Source organism: Colletotrichum scovillei (genome assembly GCF_011075155.1).
Source record: "Colletotrichum scovillei strain TJNH1 chromosome Unknown Contig00011, whole genome shotgun sequence".
Lineage (NCBI taxonomy): Eukaryota > Fungi > Ascomycota > Sordariomycetes > Glomerellales > Glomerellaceae > Colletotrichum > Colletotrichum scovillei.
The window spans coordinates 1782198-1799828 of NW_023336269.1; the positions used below are offsets into that span (position 1 = coordinate 1782198).

Sequence of the window (17631 nt, forward strand, 5' to 3'; positions counted from 1 at the left end):
TGCACTGCTGCAGCACCCACCAAGAGGCCACTATTGCCCACTGGACGATGAGGTTAGGTGCCCGCCTTCCAGATTACGTAGAGGGATAAGTGCTGCGTGCCACAACGACTTGGGACTCCACGTCCATCTTAATATCTAACTGGCAGGGGTCTTGTCCTCTCAATGGCCACCACAGCACGGCAGCTTCCCACTCCGCGGGCGACAGACGGTGCATGAAACAACATCCATCCGACTTGATCTGCGGCTTCACCAAAGGGGCTTTGTCCTCGCTCTTTCTACCCACATACATTCGTCTCTCTATGCACAATAATTGCTACTAGATACGTGCCCTTCAGCACGTAACACCAACTCAACCGCCCGCCATGTCGGAAGATCGGGAGCGCAGCAAGATCTCGCTCCGAAGTGGAAAGAGAAAGGGCCGTCCACAGATCAGCGCACCTCGCCAGATCTCAGAGCCCATTCTACAAGATGGATCTGGCCCAGTACGGCCTCCCGGCTCAAGACCGATGGCAGATGCAGGTCCTCCGCCGGTCCAGCCTCGGCTTCGCCCGCCGCCACAAGCTGGAGGTGGAAAGGTAAGCACCCTCAGCAAGGGCTGACTGGAGAGTCAATTTGAGGGTATTGGTAGCTGATGGGAGAATCAATAGACCTCGGACTTGGTTAAGCGACGATACTCGACGCGGTTTAACACCCTGCCGAACGACTTCGACGTGAATAACCCGCCGGTACCGTCTATGCCATCCCTCGACAAGTACGAGTCCCGCCAGCGAAGAGCAGCACAGCCCCCTCCCAGCCGTGGCGGCACAGCACCAGCGCCGATTGTCGATATAAAGGCATTGCGAGACCCCGGGTTGGTACCAGACCAATGTGAGTAATGGACCTCTTTAGTTCATAGCATGTAACTCACGCAGTTCTAGATGTTGCGACATTGCTCAGCGAAGCGGACGAAGACCAGATCCGAGAATTTGAGGATAACCTACGCAATCTCAAGGGCCGGGCCAATGCAGACTTGCAGCAGAATGTCATGCAGAACCGTACCCAGTTCATCAAGATTAGCAAAGAGGCCGAGAAGCTCAAGGGCGAGATGCGAGCGTTGAAGAACCTGATGACGGACCTCAAGGTGAATACAACAGCGCTTCGCCAGGCCTCAAACAACGGAAACAATGAGTCTTCAAGCCTTGGGGGCGAACTCTCGACAGGCCTGAGCAAGAGGGACAAGCGAAGCTCGGTCGCAGACCGAAGCGCCCTTTGGAACTCGCAGATGCAGGCACTATACAAGAATGTCGAGGGTTCCCAAAAGTTCCTGCCCAATTCTGCCCGGCGCCACGTCATCCAGAATGCAGGAGCTTGGATTGAGCTGGACAACGCCACATACGAGTCTCGACGAGCGATGCAGATATTCCTACTCAGCGACCATTTGCTTATTGCATCTCGCAAGAAGAGAAAAGCCGATGTCCCGCCTCGCGAAGCTCAAGGCCCCTTGGTGAAGCTGGTCGCAGATCGTTGCTGGCCGCTGCTTGATATTGAGGTTGTTGACATGGCCGGGCCCGGCGATGGCTCAACGACGAGAAACAAATTGGCAGATGCTGTCATGGTCAGAGGCGTCGGCCAGGAATCTGTCATCTATCGAACCGAAAAGCCAGAGGACACGGAGAAGAACAGTCTGCTTCTCAACATCCGCAAAGCAGTGGAAGAGTTGCGCAAAGAGCGACAGTCAGAACTGGAGGCCAACAACAAGGCCAAGGAGACGATCAACTACTTTGCGTCCCGTGACCCCGGCCTGCTGCAGAAGACTGAGCTTCTGGAAACATTGTCTGACATCAAGGACATGCTCATCGACGTTGATGGAAAGCAGCAAAATCTACGATGGGTCGAAAGCCAGATGGACGAGCTCGATATTGACATTGCCTTACAGAGCTTCGAGCCAGCAGTTGACCGCGTCGAGAAGCTGAAGAATCTCGCTCGAGGCCTGAAGAACAATGCGGTGGCGCAGGACTTCATCAGCTTCAAGGTCGAAGAAAGATGTGCCAAGTTGGCGGGCATGATCATTCGCGAGCTCGAGACGACACACACGGCGCCTACCAAGAACAAGCGTAACATTAGTTGGTTGGCCAGGCTTGGCTACGAAGACAGGGCTCGCGAGGCATATCTGGTCGCCAGACATGATATTATCACAAAGCGATCGAGGTGAGATTGGCGATGCTACGTATCCTTTTGGATTTGGCTAACCCCCTTTCAGACAATGCATCTTCCAGGGTGATTTGCACCTGTACATCTGGGAGCTCTCGTTTGTTTACTTCTCTCTGATCCGCAACACCGTGAGCTGCTTTCACTCATGTTTCCCTCCGCCGATGATGAGCGCCTGCGTCAAATGGGCCAAGGAAGAGGTGGAGACTTTCAACGGCATCCTCGCGCGACAGCTCAGTGGAACAGAGCGCGGCGGAAAGGTCTGGAACGAATGCATGGAGCGTGCCCACGAGCACGCAAAGATGTTGAACGAGGTGCAGCTCGATTTCCGCACACTGGTCGGACGTGATTTGGAGCACTCGTCGGGTATCACTAGCCCCGTTGGTCTCGGGCTATCGTAGTTGTCAAAGACTGAGTATACCGAGACCCTGCGACGTCTACAATAGGCATGCGCGAGACGGTGTTGACGGGCCTTGAGTAATGGCAATGGTAATGGTAATGGGCAATGAATGGAAGGGCTGAAGATTGCGGGTTGTGTTTAGTCCGCGGTCAAGCAAATGATACCGAGACATTGAGGACGAAATGACGGAAGTGCCGCGGCCACTGGCATGTGCACAGGTATTTTGGGCCACTTGAGGCTTGTTTGGCCCCTGGCCTGTTTACTTGCGACGACGTTTGTTACCTAAATAGGGAAATAAGTAGCCATAGGACCAGTGACCTATATCGAAATTCACTGATGGGAAAAACGGGGAGCAACCAGTGTGACAAAGGCAACTAGGGAAAGCAGAGTTTCGTGGAACGATCAATGACATGATGCTCAGTGTGTCTACTCTCTTCTTAAGATATTTAGATTGAGATGCCTTACTTTGGCCGCCCAGGTATCCGTATTACCTAGGTACATACCTACCTATAGGGCTTTACCTTCATGTCGAGGCTGATGCATCAAAGGAGTAGACGCAGCCGTGACGAGGCTTACGTTAGTGCAGTGTATTGGATTAAGCGAGTCTAGGCCAGGAGGTGTCACCCAATGGGAGGCATTTGTCTCCTGCCTCATGGCTCGGGTGTGTTTCTTGTCTGGGGGCTCAGGAAAGTCCCATCCAGTGTGGTGGTGTATCTCTCAATCCCCCTCCTGCCCCAGTCTGCTGGTCTTGCTGCAACCAGCAAGCACCACACCACGCCCGCCGCACCTGCACCCAGCACTAGAGCACCACCTTCCACATCGCAAAAATCCCCAGTGCCCAACGTCGACGTCTTTCCCCGTTCTCATCACAGCATCCAGAGAACATAATCCCTTCCAACCCCACCCTGCGCGAACACTTCCAACGTTGTGTTTCTCTCCCTCGCCCAAAACACTCGATCGCGTCCTCCTTATCTGGCCTCAGACGAAGCTCTGACCGCCTGTGACGATTCGCCGCCAGCCCCACGCTACGATTGAGGTGCTGTGCCAATCTGAATACCGCGACCGGCTGCTGAAAACAACGTCATCCCCAACCTAACTCGACGACCCCGACGACGCTGCCTTCTTTGCTCTCCACGACCCAGCCTTCGTGCGATCGAGTCATCTATCAACATCCCAAGCATTTCAATCGATTAGACGACTTTCAGCATGGATACGAACATGGAGGACGTCGGCCGTGTCCCCGCCGATCTGCCTTCCACCCAGAACCTCGAGCCCACCACGATCCCTACTTTAGATGGTTGGATCGAGAGCCTCATGAGCTGCAAGCAGCTCGTTGAGGCCGACGTCCAGAGACTCTGCGAGAAGGTAAGCCTTCCGTCCCCAGCGATGATGAAGGTCGTGATGCGCGTTTCCCACAGCGTCACAGCTGCGGTTCGCCATTCGGCCTCCCCTCCCCTCATCTCGAATCACCCCTCTCGCGTGACCCCTAGGAACGCCTCGCTAACGTCCATCAACAGGCGCGGGAAGTCCTGCAGGACGAATCCAATGTGCAGCCCGTCGTATGTATCCCCGATCGCAGGGCAAGCGATTCAAGCTGACCCCCCTCATTCAGAAATGCCCGGTGACAGTGTGCGGTGATATCCACGGCCAATTTCACGATCTTATGGAGTTGTTCAAGATTGGCGGTCCGAACCCCGACACCAACTACCTCTTCATGGGTATATTGACCATATCATGTCCTCGCACTCTCTTGGATAGACACTTACCTTACTAGGTGACTACGTCGACCGTGGTTACTACTCCGTCGAGACCGTGACTCTCCTCGTCGCCCTAAAGATCCGATACCCTCAGCGCATCACCATCCTGCGTGGCAACCACGAGTCCCGCCAGATTACCCAAGTCTACGGTTTCTACGACGAGTGCCTCAGAAAATACGGCAACGCCAACGTCTGGAAGTACTTCACCGACCTCTTCGACTACCTCCCCCTTACCGCCCTCATCGACAACCAGATCTTCTGTTTGCACGGTGGTCTGTCTCCTAGTATCGACACCCTGGACAATATCAGAGCTCTCGACAGAATCCAGGAGGTGCCCCACGAGGGCCCCATGTGCGACCTCCTTTGGTCCGACCCGGATGACCGCTGCGGCTGGGGGATATCACCCCGTGGTGCCGGTTATACGTTCGGTCAGGACATCTCCGAGGCTTTCAACCACAACAACGGTCTGACGCTTATTGCGCGTGCTCATCAACTGGTGATGGAGGGCTACAATTGGTCTCAAGACAGAAACGTCGTGACGATTTTCTCTGGTAAGCGGAGCTTCTTGATGCGATGGGCTGGAGAATCATGACTAACCGAGCCAGCACCCAACTATTGTTACAGATGCGGTAACCAGGCGGCGATCATGGAAATTGACGAACATCTTAAGTACACTTTGTAAGCACACACTTCTCACCAACGTGCTGTCGACGAGCATATACTAACCATACGCAGCCTGCAATTCGATCCTTGCCCCAGAGCCGGCGAGCCGATGGTCTCGAGACGCACACCCGACTACTTCCTCTGATCAACCTATCCGATACCCTTACCGTCCGTCGTTCAGATCGATCTGGATGTCATCCATGGACGGAATTCGAAGAGATGGGGGCGTGCATGCTCAACTTGCATTGGTGTTTTAGGGGCGTCTAATCTTGTAAGATTACAACAAAAGCCAAGAGAACCAATGTACTCCCAAGAAAGAGAGATCCTGCGTTGAGCAATATGATATAGAGCGAGAGAGATACAGAATGGCCCCAGGACGCTCAATTAGGAGCGCGAGAGTTCCTTATCATTAAGGTTCCTGGTGTATCCTGGACGCTTTCCTCTGTCATCACGTTAGATACTCATCATAGACCGCCGGCAACAAAGAAGGTGTCGATGTTAATGACAAGCTGATGTTCCAATTTCCGTTTTACCCCCTGATCTGCCACGCATGGATACTATCAAGTCGCAGGCCAATGCTTCAAGGTGAGCTTCCAAACTAGTATTTTATTCAAGTACACGATAAATGATCGCCTTGCGCCTGTAGGTCCGTATTTGGAACCTCCCAAATATGCATCGTCATCATCACACATTATCTCTCCTGGACCATATGTCGGACATAACGTTAAACCCTATGATTCTTCTTCACCTCCTATGCCGCCGACGCCGACGTTCATGACTTCGCCTCCTCTCCTCGCTCGTCTTCCTCCTTGTCGGTCGACCCCTTCTCACCTTCTTCTCGACGACCACACGCTCTCGGAAGATCTCTCTCCTCCTTCCCCCGATACCTAGACCGCCTATACCCGTGTTGATCTCGTTGCTAATCTCCTCGGACCGACTGCTGCCCGACGAGCGCGTCCCGCCAAAGTAGCCGCTTCGGCTGTCCCCGGATCCTGTAAAGTAGCTGCTCCGAGTGTAGTCGGTGGCGAGGTAGCCGCTCGGGGTGAAGTACTCCGTGCGAGACGAGGCTCGTCCTCGCACCGCCGTCGTGGTGCGTCTTGAGAAGGAGCTGATGACGCCGTGGCGCCCTCCGTGGCGACCGCTGCGGCCGCGGCGGAATCTCTCGCGGACGGTGAGGGTGCTGACGCGTTTGTAGGCGTGCTGGCCCTTTGCGTAGTGGCCCGGCTTGCAGGCGCCGTCGGGGACGTGGAAGCGGAGGTCGAAGCGGAAGAGGGCGTAGAGGAAGATGACGACGAGCTCGAGGTCGTAGTTGAAGATGTAGTAGCAGGCTTTGTGGTGCCACCAGCCGGGGAAGAGGACGGGGCGGACGGCGTAGTTTACGGCGCAGCGGTAGGCGGCGCCGATGGTCATGAGGGTCGCGGCGGTGAGGACGAGGATGATTTTGGTGGTGAGGGAGCCGTAGCCGAAGGGTTCGGGGCGGCGGAGACCGGGGTAGAAGGCGGCGAAGAGGAGGATGGGGATGGGGAGGAAGGCGATGAGGGCTAGTGTGGTGGAGGTGAAGAGCTGGACGACGCGGCAGTCGTAGAGGCTTACCGGGTCCAGGGTGTAGAAGCTGACGACGAGGGCGGTGATGGCGCAGACGAGGCAGACGAAGATGAGGAAGTAGGTGAAGAGGAAGAAGACGTTGACGGCGGGCAGCCAGCCAATGTTGGGGTGGAGGCCGCGGAGGAGGCGGTGGGTGAAGAGGAGGTTGAGGACGAAGAGGAGGACGACGCCTGCTGCGGCGAAGACGGCGGCCGCGATGTTGAGGGAGACGTTCCAGGGCTGGGTGGCCCAGGCGATGCGGAGGGAGAGGGCGATGATGCGGGTGAGGCAGAAGCCGACGAGAACGCCTGAGGGGAGGAACTTGTGGCCCCGGGCATTGTTTCGGAGGAAGATTACGCCGTTGAGGAGGGCGGCGGCGAAGAAGAAGATGATGAGGATGATGCAGATTGGGACGTCCACCCTCACGTCTGGGATGAGACCCAGGGCGGCCACTTGTGGGGGGTAAGGAGGTCCATACAGAGGCAGCTGATAGGGGAAAAGGAATTCACGATGTTAGTCATGGGATCTTCTTTTGCCATGCTGGAACAGGAAGGGGGGAGTGAATAGGGGTTTGACGAACCGGTGCCCCAATGGGTATGAGTGCCGCCATCCTGGCAAAGTGCCTGTCAGGACTAGTAACTATTCGCAGGCTTGAAGCTGCCGGCAAGCCAAGCAGCACCTGCAAAACATCTACAGTCGGAGAGGAGGAGGCTCAGTGAGCTGGACAGTCGAGGATGCTTGGCAGCCAGTGCTCATGCTCATGCTCGTGCTATGAGTCTCAACCAGACGTAAAAGCCACCCCGAATGTAAGTCAAAAGAGAGGAAGGAATCCTCTCTCTCCATCCATTGCGTACGACTAGTTTCTTGGAAAAGACCGGGGTAAGAGCAATTCTTTATCATCGTGTTTGCCGTACGGAAACACGTTCGTCTGAGCTTCGAGTGCGTTCTTCCTTAGCGTCGGCGAAGTGTGCGTTGGTCCATGGGAGCTATTCGGCACGGACATGGGGGAAGTGAGAGTGACGGGCGAGGCAAAGGTAAAGGCGGATGCGGGTTTCAGCCTGTGGCAAGAGCTGAGAAGAGCTGAGAGTGAGAGAGGGCCGTATTGGCTCTCGCTGACGAGTTTGTGCGGTCTTTTCTGGTGTTCTCGAAGAATGAGCGAGAGTGACGAGTGGTGGGAGTTCGTCTCATAGATAGAATGGCGTTGTGAGGAAACGAGATGACAGTCAGTATATTGCCTCTCATACCCCAAACTCTCCTCCTCTTCCTTAATTGTAGTAGCCAGTCTCTTCCTCAAATTCACCCTCTATGACCCATCGTGCTTGAAGTCGTAGGATCGACCCGAGAAGCGAATGGCGAGCCCAAGAAGTAGAGCCTTGCCCCTCAAGATCATCGCGTCCGCTTCACGCTTGCGGCGGCACGCGGCACGCAACATGTAAGATCTCTGTAGGCTCGGATGCTTGAGAACAGAGAAGGAGCTCGCACACGTCGGAAACTTGCGAGACAACTCAGCCCCAGTCAAACTAATGCAAAGCAAGGCTGTAGGTGTTTGCCCCCATCTCATCGCCGGGGACTATAGATCGGGGAAAGAGGAAGGGGGCATGTCATTGCACAGTAGGGCTGCGGTGCAGAAACATGTTTCCCATCGGTCCCTTGCCGGTCTACCTGGGACAGTCAACGTCGGTGGTCCGCATCCCTCTTGGACGTGCGCGGCCGTTAGTCCCGCAACGAGCGATGTTGATGGCTGGGGAGCCACGCTCACGGACCTTGGAAGTGAGGGACCGGTGCTGACCGGACTTCGACTTTGTGTGTATAGTTGTCGGAAATAACGGCTCGTGAATCTCTCTTCATGAGCGATGTCGAATCCAGAGTTTCTTGACAGTAATTTGCTAGAACACTGAACAAGCGCAAGTCTGGCGATGAATGCTCGTGTTGGTCTTCCTTCGCCCGTATGCATTTTATGAACAATGTGACTCACAGCTGACCGTGTTGAAATACCATTATTGGAATAAATGGCATGGGCGAGCTTTTTGTTGTTGATGGGTGTCATCAAGATGCGTCCGGCGATTCGGTTAGGCGTGTCCAGTTTTCAATGCGGCGCTCTTGAAGAGGATATCGATGCCAAAGTGAATGTCTCTGTAGCCCCTTGGAAGGTCAGATGACGCTACTGAAGGACCATGGGCTCGACAGACATTGAAGCCAACATGCAGCTCGGTGGTATAACCTCGTCGAGTCAAACGGCCAGACACTTAAGCTTTCTCGTCCAAGACTCGTGATGCTGAGCGGACCCGGCGATGCACAACTCATCGTCAAACCTCGATGTAGTGTGTGGCCATGGACACTTGAGCTTAACACCTCTTGCGCAACGAATTCTTCCCATTAGGGCTGTGCTGAAGAGTTCTATGACATAGAAGAGAATTCGAAGCTGGCACAGGTGATAGGTATCGTTTGAAAACCAACATGGCTGTGAGGCTTGATTAGACTGCGTGAGATCATGTCCATGTGAATTATTCTCTCGTATCGACATTGGACGGGATGGAGATAATTTCCAACGCTGTAAAATCTTCTTCGAGGTGACAAAAGACTTGGAGAAGACGTACTGTTCAGAGAACGCAAAACTACGTTGATGACCTCTCAAACGTGTCTGTTGATATGACCGTCACCCATGGGGGTTTGACGCATATTGACGTTGCGACAACGCCGCTTTACTGTATTGCTGCAACCACACAATCGGGAAGGAGTGCCTTACTGCAATGTCATTAACAGACCCGAATGTCAGACGTTAGATCATCTAGGATCATCTACCGATTGAAGCACAATGTTCAAGCTTTCTTGGACTATAGGCCAATCAGGCAACGTATTCCTCGAGGCATAGGGACAATTTCCCCCGAGTGATGAATCCGAAGTAGTAGTATCCGGAGTTATGCGTCTATTCGATTAGCATGGACTTGCTATGATTTAGTCGTAGCTGTGTCAGCCGTAGTTTTTCAACCGATGTGACACCACCGTTTCGCCGCATAAAAGGCAATAACGGCGAGACCGCAGTAATCGAAGATTGATTGCTGCATGTCGTCTCTCAGACGCAGCTCCGCGAGTAGTTGCCGACGGCCGCCGTTCCTCGATTTGACGACGGAGCCGCTTCCTTTGTAATTTTCCTTCGACACGGCAATCAAGACACTCTGAGCTGTAAAGTGTACTGGGTACTTAAGAGATACCTAGTCACTCGAACGCCGTTATGTGCAGTAGCGTGGTGAGCAACGGTCTCAAGTCAGAAACGTTTCTTTGTTGATCTTTGTTGAACGTGTGGATAGGTTTTATAGTTCGATGGGGCAAATGCTTGCCACGTTTTTGAAGAAGGAAGCATGGTAGCTGGTAGCTTTCGACGACAAGCCAACACAAAGCCAATGGTAGGGCGTTGTAGCCTCAGACTCAGCGGCAACATGCACGCTCGGATCCTTCTACTTCCCACGACGTGCAAGATAAACCATATTGCGTGGCGCCGGTGTCTCAAGATATGAAAGAGTGGTCCAAACTGTGGCAAAGATCTGGAGGTGTCGCGCCCGATTGAACCTGGACTGAGGCAGTATGCGCGGACAATCCGTATGTGACTGCCAAGCACGGAAATGTCGATGCAAGGGATCATATTCACCCACAGCACCGCGGGCACTCAACAGGAAAGATAGGACTGTCGTCACAGCTGAGGATAGACGGCGAGGAACTCCTTACGCACAACCCAGCCTGCTGTGCCTCATAGCCGCGAGACGTATGAATATAGACTTTCAGCGTGCTTACCCGGAGTCGGGATTTGACCTCGGATCCGAACTGTTCCATGGTCTGCTGACGTGTATGGTAACAAGCGATTGGCAGTGAAAATGGGACGAGCTTGTAAAGATCCTCAAGCTCGACGATTTGCGATGTTTCTCACTCATCCCACGCGAATTCTATTTTTGTTTGTTGATCATTGCACGTGCTTCGATTTAGGGTTGAGTGAGTTCTCCGTGACAGCGGGAGCGGCTGGCCGCGTGGTGAACAAACGGCCGAAAGCTTGGTCTACGGATACGGAATCCCGCAGATGGTCCGGCGAGAGGCACGATAAGGATCGGCATTATCATCGGACTCGAGTGTTGGACAATTCACACTCGAAGTTTCGAACGCTCAAGTCGAGAACTCGGCGCTGCTGACTGGCGACCCAATTGAGATATGATGGGGTTGGAATGAAGGCGAGCTGTCATTGGGTAGATCATCCAAACGGCGCGTTCATCCTTGGGAACAATCCGACGAAGTGGCTAGGCCTTGTCCGTGCCACGCAAGGTAGAGGCAACGCTGGGTCCATCTTTCATTTCACAAACGCTGGTATCGCCAGTAGCCGACGCGGTTTCTGGGTCAGGGAGCCATGGAGTTGCGCTGCATTTCCCCCACTGTATTCGCAACCCCTGTTGTAATCCTGAAGCATTGTGAGCCTCGCCAATCAGAGCACAGTATCGCTGGGTTGAGACATGCGCGAAGTCGTGGTAATTTCGCCTAGTACTCCGCTTTGTCAACCGCCTTGGTTGCCCCTCGAGTCTATTCGGCAGTTTGTGGATGTTTCTTCGCTGAATGGATACCATGTTTATGCTCAGTTAGCTTATGGAGCTCTGTTTTTGGGCTGACGATGATGGAAGCCCGTAGTTTGACACTCGCGTCATTGTCTTGTTGGAACTTGAATGGCAATGGCAATGTCATGGTCATGACTGCAGTCTGTGAGAAGCAACCAGTGTGTTGCGCCGCGCCACAGCCGCGCTGCTGCAGTGTGACTCTGCGGACACATGTACCTGCACAAGCCTGGTGGTGAGAAAGCCACCACACCGACGCCCAGTCGCCGTGCGAACATAATCAGTCTCGTTGTGCACATTGTTGTCCGTTTCCTAATTGATCGTTCTCTGGTGGATGCAGTTGTCCACCTTGCCGATTTCGTCCGTCCTGCACCGGCCAGTTTGCGAGCTGTCGCCCACAACCGTCTTGTGAACCGTGTTCGGACGGGGAGGGTGCCGGCCGTACCCAGGAAATGCATCAAGATCACAACGGATGGATGAGGGGAAACGGCTTGGACAGCGTGTAGGTATTCGTATCCGTACTGACTGTGAGCCTGCGAGGTGTCTTGAAGAAGCTGAGGAACTGAGTGTGTAGCGCAAAGTGGGTTGAAACACGAGTCGATAGCCGTGAGACAGTCTGCCAACAAGCGTGTATCGGCACATGGTTTCTCGAGACATGGCTCTCCCTTGCCGACGCTGTCACGAGCGTTTGTAGTTGATGGGTTTCTTCAGTCTTGTTGTTGACATGCTGAGCGATTTGGCTAGACCTACCATCAGAGCCATTATCGAAGATGGGATGGCAGCGAATGGCACGAACGGGCCAACCATCGCGATAATAAAGCTTCGACAAGGAAGATCGTGTGGTGTGAAGATTGATCAACGTCGAGGAGGACGTGTTGCCGACGGCTGATTTCCCGCCATTGCCGCACTGGCCTGACAAAGCCGGGGAAAGAGGGATGGTCCCTTCATGGCGGAAGCTATTCCTTTCATGTTCCCAGTCTTCCTCATCATCTTCAGGTGGTGTTTGTTTTCATTGCCCACATTGCCAACACATTGGTGTCGTGACGCCGTAAATACAACGTAGACGTGAGCAGTGGATGTTTGAAAATAGAAACGAATGGTAGGATGGCTTGGTGCCCTAGGATTGAGTGTCTCTGAGAGTGAAGCTTAGGAAATGAAAAGGAGGCGGAAAGAAACGGTAGGTGACCAACCGTCCTCCCGTCTCTCCAGATGTATCCGTTGAATCTGCCGGCGTCGAGGCGCTTGGATTCCAAGTACTCGAGACGGGACATTGTTAGGAAATGTTCCGAGCAGATGATGATCAAAAACAACGGTGACAGCCTTGACGTTAAGTTGACGAGCCGAACTACGGAGTACAGGCCTTGTCTACGCAGTCTACGCAGTACCCCGTATGCCCATGAAAGGGGGAAGTTCCTGCTGGAGGCCACGGCCCACGGCTGCGATGAAGGGGTTTATTGTGGTTTATGCAAATGGGATATATCCATAGCGACGGGAGGGGATGGATTCGAATGGGGAGAAAACGGAGTACAAACCAACAATAGGTAAGAGAGGACTGGACGGCCAGGACCTGGAGTGAATTGGAAGAGTGTTGGCAGTTTGATCCATGGCCGACGAGGGGAGACCCTGAGACACCCCTGTCAGCTCCTAGTTGCTCCCCTGCTCCACCAATTTTGAATGCTCAAGACGCCTTGCCTGTTTCTGACAATTCCGGTGGCCGTTGCTTCCCAAGTTCTTGTAAAGAGCAGGGGTAGCTGGTACGTTGCCAGGTACGAGGGGGGCAGTACGTACCGGTTGTTCCTACCGTCAACTTTCTTTACCTTTCCAGTTACAACTTGCAGCACCTACATGCGGAATACATAGCATGTACCCAAGTTTTTGAGCGGCTGCCCACACAGATGGGGGGCCAGACTGGAGTAGCCTCTGTGCCTCTTGGGTAGCGCAGCCACTCACATCGACCACAGCTGGCGGGTCTCTGGTAGTCTCTCTTTCTCATTGGAGAGAAAGTCGCGCGGATGGCTTTCCTGCAGATGGGTGATGGCCGTGAGGTGGGCAACTTTCTTTTCTGCTGGTGCGCTTTCACCTCTTTCCTTTTCCTTCTGAGAGTGAGAGTCTCTTCGCAACGACCCAAAGAAGGCAAGGGCCCCAGCCTCCTTACATCCATGTCCCATGTCCCATGTTCATATGGCCCCAGTTCGCGTCCAGAAAGAACTTCCATCCTTACCAGAGAAGAAAGTCCACACCTCCAAACCTCTTAGTTGCACCTTCCCGCCGCGTGCCGTCGCCATTCAGGGCCTGGTCCATGGTCCACCGCCCAGGTCCCGGCCCGGGGTCAACCTGAGGGAAGGAAGCGTGGGAAGACTTGAGAGGGTACCTTCCACCGCACCTCTGATAATCGGCTGTGCCCATGTGCCCATCCCATGTCCCTCGCGCTGCTTGCTGCCTTCCAAAATTTCCCTATTTTCCCCAAGGTCCTCCCGTACCTGCCGCAGAGTGCTCCTCTTGCCTCCCCTTCCCTTTCCCTCCTGCGCGTGAGTGTGTGTGTTTGTGTGGTTGCGAGCTTCGTCCCGCCTCAAAACACCATCATCGCCTTTCCCTTCTTCTCTCGCCTCGACGAGCCCGACCGTGACACGTCGAATTTCCTTACAAGTCTCGGATCTTAACTGCATCCTCCTAATTGTATTCCTACCCGAATATCGTCAATCAACCTTTGTTCGCCTTCACTTACTTACTCTCGTTCAGCCTCTTACCTCTCGCAACCCACCAACCTAGTGGTGCAGTTCCCCGAGTACCTATTTCTGAATCCCTTGGTCAACCTCCTTCCTGCGACGAAATCTCGATCCGATTTCCATGTCAATAAGTTAATCGCGACCCGAATTCCCGAGCATTCGACAGTCTCTCACCTTCCTCGGCCCCCACCTGGAGCTATTTTCTCAATTGACACCAGTTGATCAACCACCTACCCGCCGTTTCGCCTCTTTTTCCCGACGACAACAAAACAACAACAACAACAACAACAACAGCTCAGTGTAAACGATTCGGCCTCTTTACAAAATCAATTGAACGACTGCCCGAATCCTTTTTGGTTACGACTATCACTCGTCCAGCATCTCTCAGAGCCACAAGCACTCTTTACTTTAGTTGTCAAACATTCACGACGATCTCCCGTTCGGCCCGCCAAGAATTTCCTTCGGGACGACGATCTGTGAAATTTTTGGAAAGATAGTCATGAACGGGATCCTTCTCTGACCAACGACTTCAAATCGAGCCTTCCAAGCTGGTGGCCACGAGTTACGGAACGACAATTTCAACCACCGGTAAAGGAAAGCCTACAGGCAGAGGAAGAGTGATGGGTCAAATAGCGAGAGCGGCACTTTCGTCAGTGCTGTCCGCGGCAGTGGTTTCGGCGCAGTCAAGCTGTATTTCTCTGCAGGGCTCGACGACATGTTCAGCTTTTCAATCAGCATCCGTTTCGACTACAGGCTTTGTGGCGGGGATTTTGTACGTTGTGTAATCACTAATCGCCGTGACCTATACTGACCATCCTCAATAGCCCCTTCCTTCAATATGTGTCCAGCAGAGAAACATTTGATCAGCAGATGTCGTCTTATCTTGAGACAACATACGTGCGGGAGAAGTGAGCTCATCCGTCGGCGATTTCGTAAACGCTTTTGCTCACACGTAACCAGGTATCAAACACTACTTGGCTGTAGCAATGTCAATCTTACCAACCCGGACGAGCTATATGCACGTTTCACGGCTACAGTTGTCTGCAACTCAATTGTTCAGAATTCGATCGACGCATGCAATTTGACTGCATCCAACTCACGACCCGTGTGCGCCGACACTTGTGTAAGTGACTCATGGAACTGGCAGCAGTTGCGACAGTTGCTAACGTGAATCAAAGGCCGAATTCGCACAAAGTGAGGCTCTGCTCACCTCGGACAGCAGTCTCTGCGGCAATCCGGGCAGCAATCTCGTCAATCAAATTCGAGCAGACTTTACCAACTGCGCTCTGCCTGCCGGCTCTCTGTCATCTTCCAACTGCATTCAAGGCATCGCCAACGAAAAGGAGAACTGTGGATACGGCAACAGCACCGTGGGATTGTGCTCCTATTGCGCATCTGGTGGTATTAACTCTACTGACACATGCTGCTACAACGCGAACATCGACCAGCGTTGTGCCGGAGTCACGCTACCCTCCATTTTCCCTACCATGACCTTCGCACCCCCAACGGCAACGGCGACCCCGACCCCGTCAAATACGGCAGCTGCATCCAAAGGGCTATCAGGTGGTGCCATTGCTGGTATCGTTATCGGCAGCGTGGTAGGCGCCCTGTTGCTTGCCGGTCTCATCTTCGCATGTATCTTGCTCGCCAAAAGAAGAAGACGTGGGAGCCAGAAGGGCAGTGTGTTCAACCAACCGTCGCCCTCTAGGCAAGGACCGTCTACGGTTAAGATAGCACCGGCCCAGACCACGAGCGGTTACGAAGTCTTGCCCGGCGGCCGAATCGCCCGAATGTCAGCTTTGGAGAGCGCATCAGACCCGGCTCCTGTTCCGCCTAGTCGCAACAGTGGCCCCCTCATGGCCGCCGCCGCTGGAGGAGCAGCAGGATATATGACGGGCAGGAGGAGAGGTGACGATCCGTCTTCATCCGAATTTGGAGACAGCCCCGAGTCGGAATCCAGAGCTGGTGTTCTACGGCCCCCTCCCACTAACATCCGGAGGACGGGATCTCTGTCTAGTAGCTCAGTCCTGGCGGATCCGCAATCGCCAACAAGCGCCGGGATGTCGTCTCCACAAGGCATGGCCAGCCAGCAATCTGAGCAGCTGCCATTCTTCAAGGATTACTACTCTCAAGACGACATCCACCCCGGCGATAGAGTCGCTACACTCTGGGCCTATCAACCCCGTGCCCCCGATGAGTTTACTCTCGAACGCGGCGACATGCTCAAGATTGTGGGTATCTGGGATGACGGTTGGGCAACGGGTATTCTGGTGGATGAGAGGGCCGATGAATGGGAAGCTCGACGACAGGCCCAACGAGACAGCGGTGTTTCCAACACTTCTGGCCGGCATCAAGACAATTCGCCGCCCGTGAGCGGCGAGATCAAGGCCTTCCCCCTCGTTTGCGTCTGCTTACCGGAACACTGGAGGAAAACTATTGAAGGGGATGTCTCGACAGAAGGTTCCAGCGCTCACCAAGGACACTCATCTTTTTCATGAAAACGCAAGACCAACTTACTGAGTTTTGCATACACCTAAACGAAAATAGTTGTCTTTTCAGCATGGGCTACGGCGTTGAGGCATCGAGCTTGTATTGACTTCGGCCTCACAGAGAGGTCGAAATTTCCCTTGGGCGACATTGACCAGCGACTCTTAATGAAACGTGCTTAACGTTTCCACCGACCGCAGTTCACTTGACTCCCTTGGCATTTTGCACATAGAGACGAAGTAACTACATTTCTGCGACGACCCGCCTAATGTCATCAATCCTAGACGAACGAACGAAACTTTCTTCTTCAACGCGGCATCGCTTCGAATCACGATGACCACTCGGAAGCCTTCACAGACCAATTCGAGCACCCCATGCGAGTGGTTCTGATGAGACAACGATACGCGATCTTAATTTTATGACGAACACGCACGCAATGCGCTCTCCCCTTTCATTTCGAACAATCGACTTATATACCCATGGTGCGGTGACGAGGTACTGATGTTTGTGGAGTAAGAGGTCGGGGAGGGCCTATGCGACATACTTAATGGCGGACTTTTTGGGCAGAAGAGCTGAGCCTGCGGCAGCGGATATGTCTGGCTTGTCGTCCTTGGTATTATCTGGTCACCACATCGACTCCCGATCGACTAGGTGGAGGCGAGGACAACGACAAAGCCTGGGCAGGTGGTCTTGAGGAGGTGAATCGGATTTCGTCTTAATCGTTGGCCGTTGCGGCGCGAAACCTATCCTGCTACACATGGCCTGACGATATTACTTTGGCTTCCTCCTGTAACCTACTGGATAGCCGCTCAATTTACTTAGCTCAAATTCCAAAGAGAGTTCTCTCACACTGATGATGCTTCTTGCTATAGCTGACGGTTGTGAGGCAGACATGATAGTGTGGTATTGGTGCCGCTGATGCTACCCTGAATGGTTTCATCCGCATCGGGAGCTGAAACTCTTGTGGTCACGGGCGCATGAGCAGCTTCTTTCAGCTTGTGCTCCGTCGGGAAAGTCCCTGAACCAGGAAGATTAAGATCGCGAGTTAAGAAGCACAGAAAATGCTGACACAACGAGGAGGTGTTTGTGAAAGTGGAATTTGGCGGTGAGGCTGGGGCTGGAAAGAGAGTTTGGTGGGATGAGACTTTGAGACCTAGATCTTGACACTGATGACATGGGCATCGTAGGTATGGCGTAGCTCTTCAGACGAACTGTATCTACAGAGTCATCCACTTTTG

At 53.6% G+C, this 17631-nt stretch overlaps 4 protein-coding genes across 4 annotated transcripts; 3 read left to right on the top strand and 1 right to left on the bottom strand.

Annotated features, from left to right (window-relative positions):
* Positions 1-141: 141 nt before the first annotated feature.
* HER10_EVM0007588 (uncharacterized protein) lies at positions 142-2898 on the top strand. Its single transcript, XM_035477141.1, has 4 exons — positions 142-575; positions 648-867; positions 918-2187; positions 2240-2898. The coding sequence occupies exons 1-4, from the start codon at positions 363-365 to the stop codon at positions 2586-2588; spliced, it is 2052 nt and encodes a 683-aa protein (XP_035327008.1). The 5' UTR covers positions 142-362; the 3' UTR covers positions 2589-2898.
* Positions 2899-3793: 895 nt separating this feature from the next.
* Positions 3794-5152, top strand: HER10_EVM0012462 (serine/threonine-protein phosphatase PP2A catalytic subunit; the record flags this gene model as incomplete). Its single annotated transcript, XM_035481857.1, has 6 exons — positions 3794-3952; positions 4105-4146; positions 4200-4305; positions 4362-4895; positions 4950-5022; positions 5080-5152. The coding sequence occupies 6 exons, from the start codon at positions 3794-3796 to the stop codon at positions 5150-5152; spliced, it is 987 nt and encodes a 328-aa protein (XP_035327399.1).
* A 599-nt stretch (positions 5153-5751) lies between these two features.
* Positions 5752-7201, bottom strand: HER10_EVM0006322 (uncharacterized protein; the record flags this gene model as incomplete). Its single annotated transcript, XM_035475910.1, has 2 exons — positions 5752-7077; positions 7172-7201. The coding sequence occupies 2 exons, from the start codon at positions 7199-7201 to the stop codon at positions 5752-5754; spliced, it is 1356 nt and encodes a 451-aa protein (XP_035326906.1).
* Positions 7202-13378: 6177 nt separating this feature from the next.
* On the top strand, positions 13379-17242 carry HER10_EVM0001651 (SH3 domain-containing protein). Its single transcript, XM_035482866.1, has 4 exons — positions 13379-14678; positions 14731-14814; positions 14867-15029; positions 15085-17242. Exons 1-4 carry the CDS (start codon positions 14527-14529, stop codon positions 16402-16404), a joined length of 1719 nt encoding a protein of 572 aa, XP_035326549.1. The 5' UTR covers positions 13379-14526; the 3' UTR covers positions 16405-17242.
* Positions 17243-17631: the final 389 nt, after the last annotated feature.